Below are 14,086 nucleotides of genomic sequence, written 5' to 3'. Positions count from 1 at the left end.
TAGGTCCATGTGCAAACAGAGAACCTCCTTCTGGAAGGATCTCACTGCTCTGAAGAAAGACGGCTAAAAGTCTGAGCCTTGAAAACAAAGTAGATAAGTCTCCTGAAACATGCTTACTGAGAGGGTTTTTCTTCAGTGAATGTCAGAATTTTTTAGAGAAGTTCAGTTAATTATATAATACGTTACAGTAATCCATAAAGTATTGTTCACACTGACAGCAATTAAATCATTGGATCTGATCATTGGCAAGTCGACGTGGTCCTGGTCGTTAGTAGGTGTTCCTACTTGACTGGTGGTGATTGTGGGACTCTGGTGCCGCAAGGCTCCTCTATTCTCTTCTGACTACCAGAGGGGAACATTATCTGCATGATGCCTACTCTTCATTTGATTTTTCACTGAGATCATATTTAAAGGGATGAAGCCCCCTAGAGGGGTTCTTTGCCAAGTTTTAATTTTCTTCTTGCTGTTGACTACTCTAATCTGCCACCCTTAGGGGTTCAAAGCAATTGCCTTGTCTATCCTGTAGAACCACTTCTGTACTCAACTACAATATCCAAGTGTATCAGGCAGCAGAACATGTGAGCTTCATTGTCTACACTCCCACTGGTAGTCGCCATGTGTGTTGCTGCCTGTCTGCATCAAGTTGAACTCTGCACAACACTGTTGCATTGCAACTCACGGTCTTTCGTGTTGCCTCGAATCTGTCTTTGAAAGTGAAAAACCTCTTGGCGCCTACATCACTGCAAATCGCTGTCAGAGTGAGCACCTCCTTGAAACTGAAGACCATAACCTTCTCATCACAACTTTGGTCAAGATGGTTATTCTTTAAGAATGGCAAATTCTTCTCAAATGTTGAGCTGAGAGGTGTTTGGAGCTGTGCTTGTTAGGGAAGCTTCATAAACAGTCCATTGTCCATGGAAGGGACGGACATGGGAAAGGAAAACTGGAATAGACTCATATCAGCAGTGAGTGCAGCCATCGCAGCAGGGTCATGCTCGATCTGGTTTCTCAGCGATGGGTCGATCTTCTCCAAGCGTCGTTTTAGCCTCTTAGCCTCCCTCTCACGGATTAGTCTTGCCTGCCTCTTCTCGGGCGTCTCATTGGCCCGCTTGAGTCGCATGGCCTCCCGGTCTCGCTGCAGACGACGTGCCCGCTGTTCATCCGTCTCCTGCATCCTTTGCATACGCTTTGCCTCACGGTCTCGTAAGCGGCGTATCTCCCGCTCATCTGGTGTCTCACATGCTCGCTTGGTTTTCTTGGCCGTTCGCTCCCGTTCAAGCCGCTGCATCCGCACCTCTGTGGGTTCGTTCTTCCTACGGATTGCCCATTTCCGCATGGTCGGCGACTGGGCATCCACAAGCTGCTGGTAGGCTACACAGCTGTTACAAACCAACAAAACCCCAGCTGGGTACACGGGCATAGGGTTCATAAGGTCTGGAAGAGGTGGAAGTCCTGTATTTTGAGGACTGAGGCTGTCGGAGAGTGAGGGAATAGGATGTGCAGAAGAGAGAAGACCATCTGGTAATGAGGTCAGTCCAGGACCAGGATTTGTGTTTGGGTTAGTCATAGTGCTTCTGGGTAAAGAGTCGGACATGGCACAGGCCTCACCCTCACTGTTGATCTCTATACTGCTTGTGTCGAGGAACTCCTTCAACTTTTCCCTACAATTTCAGACCAGGAAACCATTAGAATCAACAATGAAGAACAGCATCCTAGTAAAATCACGTCTCGAGTAAAGAACTGACCTGTTGAAGTTGTTGGTGTCTGTGAAGCGAGCCCCACATACGGCACAGTTGGACAGTCGTTCCTCTGAATGGATGAGAAGATGACGACCAAGAGAGCCTGGAGAACTAAGAGCTCTTCCACAAACAGGACAGATATAACTCTTACTGCCACCCTCAGCTGTGTGCTGATGAAAGTAAATAAGGTACAAAGAGATTTCATACATTAATTCTTCTCAAACGAAGAGACTTAAAGAAACGGTCACTATTCACTTTTGTTTTTATATCTTCCAGATGATTTTAAATATATGTACCAGTCATTGTTTTCAAGCAATTACAATAGGGACTAGAGCTTTCAAGCTTCAAAAAGGGTGAGAAGTAATCATTTGATAAGTCTCCATTCATTATAAATGGTTTGAAAAGAGCAATTAGAACATCATTCGTAATTTCAAGGGGTGTAATGATTCACTTGTTTTCTCGATGCATCGATTACAAACCCTGTATGGGTTTGTAAAAAGATGCACATTAATCAATCTTGAAACATGGATTTCAAATCGTGAATCGTCAATTTCAGATCCGATTCTAGATGCTTAGAATCGAATGAATCGTTATTTCTATAGCGTTTTAATGCTTTCAAAAATTAATGGAGACCTTGAACAGTGTTCGTGCCTCGCATCTCTGACTGATGTTTGATCTCTGAATCTGAAGATTAAATGTAAAGTAAATGTAAATATAAAACAATCATAAAATTAGGAAAAATTTATGCAATTTTAGTGATTTGAACACAAAATGTTTTGGACTCCAGTACACTTATGGAGTTAGCACCGTCCACTTGTGTTTGGAGCACCCAAGATAAATCTTAATACCAGGTGTAAAAAGAGTCTAAAAGATTTAATAGGCTTAAAGGGTTAGTTCACCCAAATAGCAAAATTATGTAATTAATAACTTACCCCCATGTTGTTCCAAACCCGTAAGACCTCCGTTCATCTTCAGAACACAGTTTAAGATATTTTAGATTTAGTCCGAGAGCTCTCAGTCCCTCCATTGAAACTGTGTGAACGGTCTACTGTCCATGTCCAGAAAGGTAAGAAAAACATCATCAAAGTAGTCCATATGACATCAGAGGGTCAGTTAGAATATTTTGAAGCATCGAAAATACATTTTGGTCCAAAAATAGCAAAAACTACGACTTTATTCAGCATTGTCTTCTCTTCCGTGTCTGTTGTGAGAGAGTTCAAAACAAAGCAGGTTGTGATATCCGGTTCGCGAACGAATCACTCGATGTAAGCGGATCTTTTTGAACCAGTTCACCAAATCGAACTGAATCGTTTGAAACGGTTTGCGTCTCCAATACGCATTAATCCACAAATGACTTAAGCTGTTAACTTTTTTAATGTGGCTGACACTCCCTCGGAGTTCAAACAAACCAATATCCCGGAGTAATTCATTTACTCAAACAGTACACTGACTGAACTGCTAAGAAGAGAGAACTGAAGATGAACACCGAGCTGAGCCAGATAACGAACAATAGACTGACTCGTTCACAAGTCAAGAACCGGTTGCATCGGTTTTCGGATCACCAGTAGTTCTTTCGGACAGTTCGATTCAATAAACCGGTTGAAGAAAACGGTTCACCTGTTCTTTTGCGCTCGACGTAATAACGTCATTGGTAATGATTGCCCTTCATTCAAGCCTTCAGTTTACTCGCGCTCTTAACATTGGCACAGAATCAGTTCAGAATCAATCACCAAAAGAATCAGTTCGGTGCAGGCGCTCTGTGTGTCGGTCTGCTTCACACTGAATCACACATGCGCAGTATCATGAGCTCCTCGGTTCTCGAATCGGACACACCTGACAGAAACGGTTCTTGACTCGTGAACGAGTCAATCTTTCGTTCATTATCTGGCTCGGCTCGGTGTTCATCTTCAGTTCTCTCTTCACAGCAGTTCAGTCAGTGTACTGTTTGAGTAAATGCATTACTCCGGGATATTGGTTTGCTTGAACTCAGAGGGAGTGTCAGCCACATTAAAAAAGTTAACAGCTTAAGTCATTTGTGGATTAATGCGTATTGGAGACGCGAACCGTTTAAAACGATTCAGTTCGATTTGGTGAACTGGTTCAAAAAGATCCGGTTACATCGAATGATTCGTTCGCGAACCGCTTTGTTTTGAACTCTCTCTCACAACAGACACGGAAGAGAAGACAATGATGAATAAAGTTGTAGTTTTTGCTATTTTTGGACCAAAATGTATTTTCGATGCTTCAAAATATTCTTACTGACCCTCTGATGTCACATGGACTACTTTGATGATGTTTCTCTTACCTTTCTGGACATGGACAGTATACCGTACACACAGCTTCAATGGAGGGACTGAGAGCTCTCGGACTAAATCTAAAATATCTTAAACTGTGTGTTCTGAAGATGAACGATGGTCTTACGGGTTTGGAACGACATGAGGGTGAGTTATTTATGACATAATTTTTCTATTTGGGTGAACTAACCCTTTAAGTAGTGGTGTCCTCACCTGGTAGACGTGTGCGATGAGCTCATCTGGGCTATTGAACTCCAGGGAACAAAGAGGACATGCAAAACTGCTCCCCTGGTATGTCCCCTCCTCGTTCTCCTAACAGACATTAAGCACCAACAAACAGTTAAATCGATGAGTAACAAGGCTTATAGTCTGACATGTAGTGTAATGTTTTTTTATATCGTATGATTGCACACAAGTGACTATTCCCTGAAACTGCTAATGACTGAAGCTGTGGCTGACTGATGCGGCACTGGTGTGGTATGGCAGACAAATGAATGCATAAGCCCTCGTGACTCATTCCAACTGTCGTCTCAACTGGGTTGCTATAGAGCCATGAGTCACCCTACAAAAATATCTATCGACCCTTAAAGGTGCTGTATGTAAGATTTTGACAAACATTTCCGTAAAGATGTTTTGCGTCTAATTAAATGCAATTCTTGTCAAGAAAAAAAAGAGAAAGAAGCAGCAGTCATGCACCACCCCTGTGTTAACAGAGTTAAATATTTTTTACGCTGTTAAACTGGAAAAATAAATCCCCTGTGTTAACGCGCTAATTTTGACAGCACTAATATATATAATATCCAATGATGGCTTCTTCCAAGCTCTCATCTCAATCCAGAGAGCCACTTATATTAAGCAGCCTTAACTACTACTTGCATTAAAAAAAATAAGTACATTGTACTTATTGGGTTCATATTGTATTGCAAAATACTTTTGCTGCTATTGAGGCGAGATTCGGGCAAGGTTAAGGACAGGTTTGGTGGTATGGGTAGGTATAAGGGTGGGTTAAGGAGTAAGGGATGGGTCAGAAGTGTAATTATAAACGTAATTACAGAAATTCAATACAGATGTAATTACATGCATGTATTTTTTTTATGTAAGCACAACGTAAAAATACAATACGTGCATTGAACCAAATGATTAATTTAAATGTAGGTACATATTAGTTAAGGCCACTTAATATAAAGAGGGACTGAAAAAAATGTATTTGTACTTTCCAATATAAATATTTTGCATTTATATGAATGGGCCAAGAATCACATGAATAGCATGCAAAGCTTGTGAAAAAAAAAAAAAAAAGGATTCTTCAAAATATTGTTAAAAAACGAGTCCACAGAATACTAAAATATGTGGATGTTTTAATATTATTTGAAACATTTTACATTCTGGTCAAAGCTTTTCTTTGCAAGTTATTTTACAGTAAAAACAGCTGTCTGAGCACTGTCTGTGACAATATTATGCAAATCATGATAACAGAAGAATGCAAGATAATCACACAACCATCTATGTCTTGCATTAAACCTCCATCGCTCACCTCCTTGACGTCATCGTGTAGTGTGTGGCCGTGGCTCTTATTACTCGTCATGCTGTCATCAGCAGAGGCATTTGAGGAGTCGTCTTTATCAAAATCACTATCACCGTCGTCTGGCAGCATAGGGGGAAAAGTTAGTTCATGTTATCAGTGGCTCCATCACAGGTCACCTTGCCTTTATGTCTCAACTCTGCAATCACCAAACAATCGCAGCTGTCTTCCTGTTTTTTGTTGGTTTGTTTTTCAATGAGTAGTGTGTGTCTCACCACTTGTGCTGTCTTGCTCTTCAGGTTCCTGTGAGTTGTTGCTATGGCATTCCCCGTCCTCAGTGAAGTCCTCTCTAGCATCCATCTCAAAAGTGTGCTGCGGGCCGGACAACCCAGTCGTGTGAAAAGGCCCTGTTAGTGAAACGACATGGACATTGAAAATGCCACTATATTCAAAAGGGCTTTCCTGCTTTGGATGCTAGGGCATTGCGGTGTGGTTTCTAGACTATTTTGAGAGTTTTTGTGCATTTCTGGGTGATTGCTAGGTTGTTGCATACAGGCCCAACTCAAGTCACTTCTTAAATATAAGACTTTTTTGTTGTTTTGTCTCCAAATATATAGATATGACTTGAGGCATTATCCATGACCGTTCTTACTTTTTCCTTTTTAGCCAAAAATTACAAATATTTCATGTTGTTCCAAACCTGTGGAACACAAAAGACATTCAGGAGAATGAATCATAAATATATTTAAATTTAGAGGGGGGTCTAGTGTTGTTTAGACCCCTATGTTCTTCAAAATATTGTTTACATAATAATAAATTAAAGAAAGAAGTTCCATGTTCTGTCATCTATTATTCGGTCACTTAGTTTTCCCATTGTTTTAGGTTTTAGCTGTGGTATCAGTATTGAGATATTTTAGTTATCGTATCAAAGTCATAATTTTGGTATCATGACAACATTATGTTACTAATTCATGAGATAATACAACATATGATTGGGATCTTAGAAATAAGGTTCCATTTGTAACCATTATTTAACTGCATGAACCAACAATGAAAATAACATTAATACATTATTAAAATCAAAAGATGTATCTGTTGAGATCATTTAATATAGCTAAGCGGACATAAACTAACAACAAACAAATAACCAAGTCTTACAAACATTGTAACTAGTGTTTTGCTCACTGTTAGTCAATGCATTAAATAATGTTTAACTAATAAACCTTACTGTAAAGTGTTACTGTTTTTATGTATATAAAGCATTATGCAAGCGTTATAATGAATACCATTAGAATGCATTCTCAATAGGAAAGTGTCTCCAAGAAGGATCCTGGATGTACATCAAAAAGCCCAAATCAGAATGATTCTTACTTCAATTTAGAATTTCAAAGAAAAGACGGACCGCTTCAACAACAGTCAACAGAGGCCAGAGCTGTGGTGGTGTTGTGTGATCAGAACAAGAGTTGATACTGCATTACCACATTACAAACACGCTAACCAACCCCCACATTACACGCTCAACTCAACATACACCGCAGTCCCAGAGGAAACAGCATCTCCTGCGCACCGAGTCCGTGCCTCTAATGTGAGAATCATCTCCTCCAGAAGCAATCCATACACCCACACGGAGATGCTTTTTCCCACTGCATGCATCCCATTACTCCAAACTCCTTCTGCAAAGCTGCTTTAAACAGTAACATGAACGGCAACCAGTATACGAATAAACCCAGGTTTTATGCTTTCAAGTGCCAGTGCAACACGATACAGTGTTCTGGAAACTCAATGTTTGAATGGTTCAGAAAAGATGAATCACTCTCTAGCAAATTTTGATATGGAGATTAAGGTTAGAACCATGATTTATGGGTATTACTACAGCACACACAGTGAGTAGTGGTGAAAAATAGGTTGTTTTATTAAGATACAACTTGACATTGGTTTTCTAAACCAGCGATACAATATTTGCCAACAATTTGATAACATTCAGGGGCCTGCGACTGATATTATGTACCTATTTTACACAACCAGTTACAATTTCTTTAACTCACAAATGCAACCAAAATATAGCATGGACAGTTAATTTAACTTCTGTATCTAACCAGACATCAACAACAAATAAATGAATCCACACAAGATCATCAATCGTCTGATGACAGCTTGAACAATGGCAAGTCCTTCTCTTATGGTGATGGTGAAGTGACATTCAGCCAAGTATAGTGACCCATACTCAGAATTTGTGCTCTGCATTTAACCCATCCGAAATGCACACACACACAGAGCAGTGAACACACACACACACACACTGTGAGCATACACCCGGAGCAGTGGGCAGCCATTTATGCTGCGGCGCCCGGGGAGCAGTTGGGGGTTCGATGCCTTGCTCAAGGGCACCTAAGTCGTGGTATTGAAGGTGGAGAGAGAACTGTACATGCACTCCTCCCACCCACAATTCCTGCTGGCCCGGGACTCGAACTCACAACCTTTCGATTGGGAGTCCGACTCTCTAACCATTAGGCCACGACTTCCCTTGACTTAGGACTTGACTTAGGACAAAGACAACAAAATAAGGTACTCCAGTTGTTCAAAATATACATTTATCCAGAAAAAGAAATCTCTTTATGCATTGTATAGTCATTTGATCAATACATCACTGTTGTTTTTTTCTAAAATCCTTATATGGATAGTTGACCCAAAACTGAATGTCATCATGTAGGCTACTCAGCACCCTCAAGTCATTCCACATCTCTGCTAAACACAAATATATTTTGAAGAATGTTGGTAACCAAACAGTTCTAATGACCATTCATTTTCACTGTAAACTCCTAAAAATAAAGGTTCTTTTTTGCCATCGATGGTTCCATGAAGAACCTTTACCATCCATCCACTCTTAAATATAAGGCTTTCAAAGGATGTTTTTGCATTTTGGGTGCCATTTCAGTGAACAGTTCTTAGAAGAACCATGATTTTCTTTCTTTTAATAATCTAAAGAACCTTTTTTGCAAAGAGAAACTTTTGTAGAATGGAAAGGTTCTACGGAATCATTGATAACAATAAAGAACCTTTACTTTTTGAGAGTGTGAAATCTTTCCATTCCACAAATTTAGAACCAAATGTAGTTCTTTATATGGCATCGCATGTGAAAATTCTTTACTGGAACCGTTGTTTTCAAAAGGCCATTTACACGACAACGTTTTCAGCCAAAAAACCTAAAATTTTGCCTGTTCGTTTACACTACAATGGCGTTTTGGGGAATGAAAAAGCATTTTTTTTAAAACTGGTTTCAAAGTGCAAATTTTTGAAAACACCACCATTACTGTATCTGTATAAACACCCAAAACGGGAATCTTTGAAAACAGTGACGTCATGCACGGGCGTGTGCAGTACGTGTTAGGTATGTAGACATGCACGGTATGTGTCGATTTTAAAGGCAAGCGCGAACAAACATACACAACAATGGCGGAGTACACGGTACGGTTGTTGCTATTTAAGAGTTTGCTAATGCTTCTTCAGCAAAGTGTGGATTTACTTCACCAATATTACAACCAACAGCGGAGACACATCATATACAACATATAATCATCACTTTCCTACAGGTACTGTTTACTAACAAGGTGACAGCGCCAACTACTGGCCTGACACACGTAATACAGCGTTTCTTGGCCGTTTTCGCGGATATGTGTAAATGGAAATCATTTTGACTACATCATTGTTGTGTAAACGTATATTAAGAGTGTTTGTATAAAAAAAAAAAAAAAAGAGATATTGCTCAAATGAAGATAGAATGGAATGACATGAAGGTGAATAAATAGACCAAATTTTCTTTATTCGGATGAACGATCACATAACTCTGTAGAAGCAATAATAATAGTGGTTTGCCTCTGATCAGTGCAGCTGATAAAAATGATGTGTGGACTAAAATCTGATTTTAGAGTTTCATTGTGTAGAACTTCAGCAAGCTTTAGTCTACATGCCTCCACCACATATTGTTTTCCCATCTGAAAAACAACAGCCGACGGATGTAATATTTCACATTAATTACTAATCACCAAAGGTTGTCAAGAGTTTGCACGCCATTTTTTTCCCAGCATCCTCTGGGATGGTTTCATAGGGTTTTTGGGAGCATCTATAAGGACAGAAGACTTGCATGAGTGATATCAGCGTTAAACTATTAACGGATACAACAGAGCGGCTTCACGGCAGTCAGCCCGTGATTGATGCAAGCGTGTTTCCCATCCCCCTCCACCAGTTCTGTCCATACATCTGTCTCTCCACCCTCCCTCCGTCTTCTCCCCCCCCCTCTCTGTGTGCCACGGTGATGTTATCTCAGAGTCTGTGTGTCTGTAGGCAGGAGGTGACGCAGTGTCTGTCTGCATCTAGACAAAGAGACAAACTCATCAGCCAACAGACACCAGACAAATGCTGAAGTCATTGGAGAGGGGGGGGGGGGGGGGGGGGGCAAAACAGACAAAAAGAGACAAACTTAACTCGGATGCCAAACAATGAGAGCACTCCTGGATTCAAACCATCCCACAGTCTTTATGTCCCACAGACAGACATCAGATAAACCCAGACAAGCAACTCAGACCTCACTTTGCCTAACTGAGAAAAGCCAGGCATGATTGAAGAACAAGACATAAACGTTCCCATGGAGTAGCATTTCCCATAGTGCATCCCACTGTGACTGCTACAGTCCCTAATAAATAATACATTTTAGTGCTGTCAAACGATTAATCGCATCCAAAATAAAAGTTTTTTTTTCAAACAATACATGTGTGTACTGTGTATATTTATTATGCATATATAAATACACATTTATTTTGAAAATATTTTAATTATTTACTTTATATATAAATATTTGTAATATGTAAACAAAAAAATCTTAAATAGATGCATGTGTATGTGTGTATTTATATATACAAAACAAATATAAACAATACACTCATATATATGTAATGTAAACAAAAACATTTATTTTAGATGCGATTAATCGTTTGACGGCACTGTAACACTCTTCCATCAGCTTTGAAAATCTTTAAATCATAAATATGAGACTCACAGTAGATACTGTGTACTGAAAAAATGGTGTGGGATTTCCTTTGAAACTATTTTTTGCTAGTTAATTTCACAAAAAAATACGAAGAAACAGCAAGTAACTTTTTTCTTTTCTTTTAACAGTGTGTGAATATATGATCAAATGCTGAACTGAATCATGAGGTTTCGGTGAACATGACCAAATGTTTACCTGCTCTTTGGAATATTTAATGCTGATTTATCAATAACATTTCTAAAATAATAATGGCACGAAGGGTAACACTGTAGAAGTCAGATACTCATTCAGGAAAGCGTTTTTTTTACATTAACGTGATATTGTTCTGTCACTCCACTGTCTACCATAAAACAATCTTAAAAATGTATTAAAGTTAAATCAATTTCATGTCCATGCAGTTAACCATTGGTAAGTAACTGTGTAATAAGCAATATAATGTACGTCTGACAGTCAAACTAGATCTAAATTTCAGAAACTCCCTAGAAGAATATTTATAAAGAATGACTTTTATCTCTTAAATTTAAATGTTTTCTTTTTTGTGCATTACTACAAAAGATGTTAGTTAACATGTTATGTTCCTACTGATGAAAACAAGTGAGGGAAGAATTTGTGAAAATTAAAAAAGGGGGGAGAACCTGATAAGTAGGGGAAAAGTGATATTAAGATAGATATCTCTATAGGCAAACCCATTATGAATTATTGTCTATTCTCTATAACAGAACTCAAGTTATTAAACATTATAGATGTGTGGTAGAAAATCGTTTTTCTTTTAGTTCTCGAAAGCATGTCCAGAAAAAGAGTACATGCTTCATGCAGAAGAGGTGCAATAGTTAGCAGGAAGTGGTTTATATTTAAAGACATTATTTATGGCCTATTGTTGGGTTTCAGTCTCTTCGCAAGAAGAGGCACAGGTGTATTTGTAGCAATAGCCAAAAATACATTGTATGGGTCAAAATTATTGATTTTTATTTAATGCCAAGAATAATCATCAATCAAGTAAAGATCATGTCCCATTAATATATGCTGTAAATTTCCTACCATGAATATATCAAAACTTAATTTTGTATCTGTATTATGCATTGCTAAGAACTTAATTTAGATTTAATTTAATTTTTGCACCCTAAGATTCCAAATTTTCAAATAGCAGCATCTTAACCATACAAACCATACATCAATGTAAAGCTTAATTATTAATCAGCTTTCAGATGACGTATAAATCTCAATTTCAAAAATGCGTCCCTTTTGAAGTGTTTTGTGCTCCTGGGTCACATATCACAGTCACATTATCAGAAGTAAGTGAATGTGAGGATATATTCGGCTCGTGGAGTCAAACATCACACACTAAGTGTTCAAGTATCTATTAAATCGCGTGTATATATATCCTCTGGATTAGGTTTGAACCAGCTGATACGGTGAATGTACTGTGATGAGAGTTTGTGAACGCCTGGCCTCTAAAGCAAACACTGTATCACGATCACAGTCACCCCCAGGAGACTAAAAGCCCGTTTTATGTAAATTAAAAGTGTTTACGATACCTGGGATACCTACAATTCACTTTGAAAGGGTTGGTCTGTTTGCGTCTGGACATATTATCCCCGACTCCCGGGTGAAGAAAGCCGAATCTCTCTTTGATCCGAGTGATGTGGAGATGCTTTCAGCCAATGCGAGGGTGCATGCACTAAAACCATAAAGTCTATGACTAAAACACACAGCAATTCGTGAACAACACGCAGAAGTGAGCAGAAGACGGCTACATTGACTCAGGTTCATTTGACTAAAAGAGAATTAAAGATGACTTCTGCGCACACAGACATCTTGCTCTCGGTCGATGAGAGCGCGTGCATGTCGATAGAGCTCGGTTTCCAAACACGAGAGAGACCGGAGGAAGATGAGGAGATGTAGATGTGAAAGCCTGCAACACTGTAGCCGGGGAAATGCACTGCGGAGACTCTTCACCTACATGCATTTTTTTTTCAAGCAATGAGCTGAGAAGAATGACTAATGTTATTACATACCTCCCACTATTCATCAACGAAACACTGTGCTCCTGTAGAGGGCGCTCTGCGGCTCACTTACCGCTTAAACTCGTGTTTTTTTTTCATTTAAAAACATTTATCCTCGTGTAAACATGCTCATTTATATATAATAATTTGAATGTTTTTACTTGATGTACAAGGGGAAGTATTTCGCAACATGTTCTGCAGAATTATTAAATGGCTAATTTATCGACTCAACGCTGATTGGTTGCTCCTCACCAGCGCTGAGAAAAGTAACACTAGCCACGTGATATTTTCACGTTGAGTCAATCGCTCTCGTGCAACGATTCAAAGCTGAGAAACACTCTGAGAATGTTACATATTTTTACGCAGTGGCTACTATATTGAATCCATTATAAACCTCTTTCGCTCTCCACTCGAAAATTATTTTATAAACAGAAAATAATTATGCTGAATCTGTCTGTTGCACATGTGACCCCTCTTTAATAACAGTTTCTGGACATTACCCTTCTAGCAGTTTTTCAATTTCTATGTTTGGAAGCCTGTTTGGTTTGTAAAGGAAACAACGCGACGCATTGTGGGATACACATACGTGGATGTGGAGGACAATGCCGTCATTTATCTATCTATCTATCTATCTATCTATCTATCTATCTATCTATCTATCTATCTATCTATCTATCTATCTATCTATCTATCTATCTATCTATCTATCTATCTATCTATCTATCTACGTTTGGCAGGCCTACTATATAAACAGCGTGCATTTTTTATTTTTATTTTATGGCAAGCTATTATTGTGAAGAGTACACACAATTCTTGATGTTTTCTTTCTTTTAGATTCTGCAGAGGTATATTTTAGGCTTCACTGAAAACAATAAGATAACTGAAACAATGAGGAGAGACATCTACATGAAATCTGCAGTCAAGAAAAAAAAAGATGTCCTGTTGACTGTTGACACAGACAACTTACTATAAAAATAATATGTACAAAACATGAGTAATTTGCTTAAATTAATACAAATAAAATAAAATGGAAAACAATTTAGAGATGTGAACCATTAGAATTCAGAAAAACTGTACTAATTGCTAATAATTATTAATATAATTATCAATAGGCTAATTAAATCTAATAAAACGTTATTATAATAATTCATATATAGAAAGATACTATAATAAACAAACTCAACTTTCAATCAAGTTGATTCTCTTCACATAGCCTAAGAGATACATATTACATATAGATAACTGGTTAAAAAAAAAACAGAGAAACAGCCGTCAACTTAATACTTACAAATAAATAACAACTGATTAATTTGCCTTGGCTTCAGAGCAGTGAAAATATAGAGGCCAATTATTTGACTTTGGAAACAATATGCTGACTTTATAGTATCATGCTTTATTTTCCTCACACAATATGTGCTGTGAAAAAGCTGTTTTTGTATTTTAGGAAGATGGACTATCATATTTGGTGGTCTTTGGCATTTTTT

The 14,086-nt window shown here is 38.5% G+C and overlaps 1 protein-coding gene across 2 annotated transcripts; it reads right to left on the bottom strand.

Moving 5' to 3' along the window:
- Window positions 1-653: 653 nt before the first annotated feature.
- Window positions 654-12,546, bottom strand: LOC132127014 (zinc finger protein 821-like). Of its 2 annotated transcripts, none has more exons than XM_059538640.1 (6): window positions 12,135-12,546; window positions 5,831-5,962; window positions 5,568-5,677; window positions 4,247-4,345; window positions 1,746-1,909; window positions 654-1,661 (listed from the first exon to the last, which is right to left on the bottom strand). In XM_059538640.1, the coding sequence occupies exons 2-6, from the start codon at window positions 5,913-5,915 to the stop codon at window positions 884-886; spliced, it is 1,236 nt and encodes a 411-aa protein (XP_059394623.1). In that variant the 5' UTR covers window positions 5,916-5,962; window positions 12,135-12,546; the 3' UTR covers window positions 654-883. The 2 variants fall into 2 exon arrangements, with proteins under 2 accessions (XP_059394623.1, XP_059394619.1); XM_059538636.1 differs by having other exon boundaries at window positions 12,148-12,546.
- Between the last annotated feature and the right edge of the window lie 1,540 nt (window positions 12,547-14,086).

The sequence above is a fragment of the Carassius carassius genome, chromosome 3 (assembly GCF_963082965.1).
Source record: "Carassius carassius chromosome 3, fCarCar2.1, whole genome shotgun sequence".
Lineage (NCBI taxonomy): Eukaryota > Metazoa > Chordata > Actinopteri > Cypriniformes > Cyprinidae > Carassius > Carassius carassius.
Note: the sequence above shows the minus strand (reverse complement) of the source record. Positions and strands in the feature narration are given on the sequence as shown.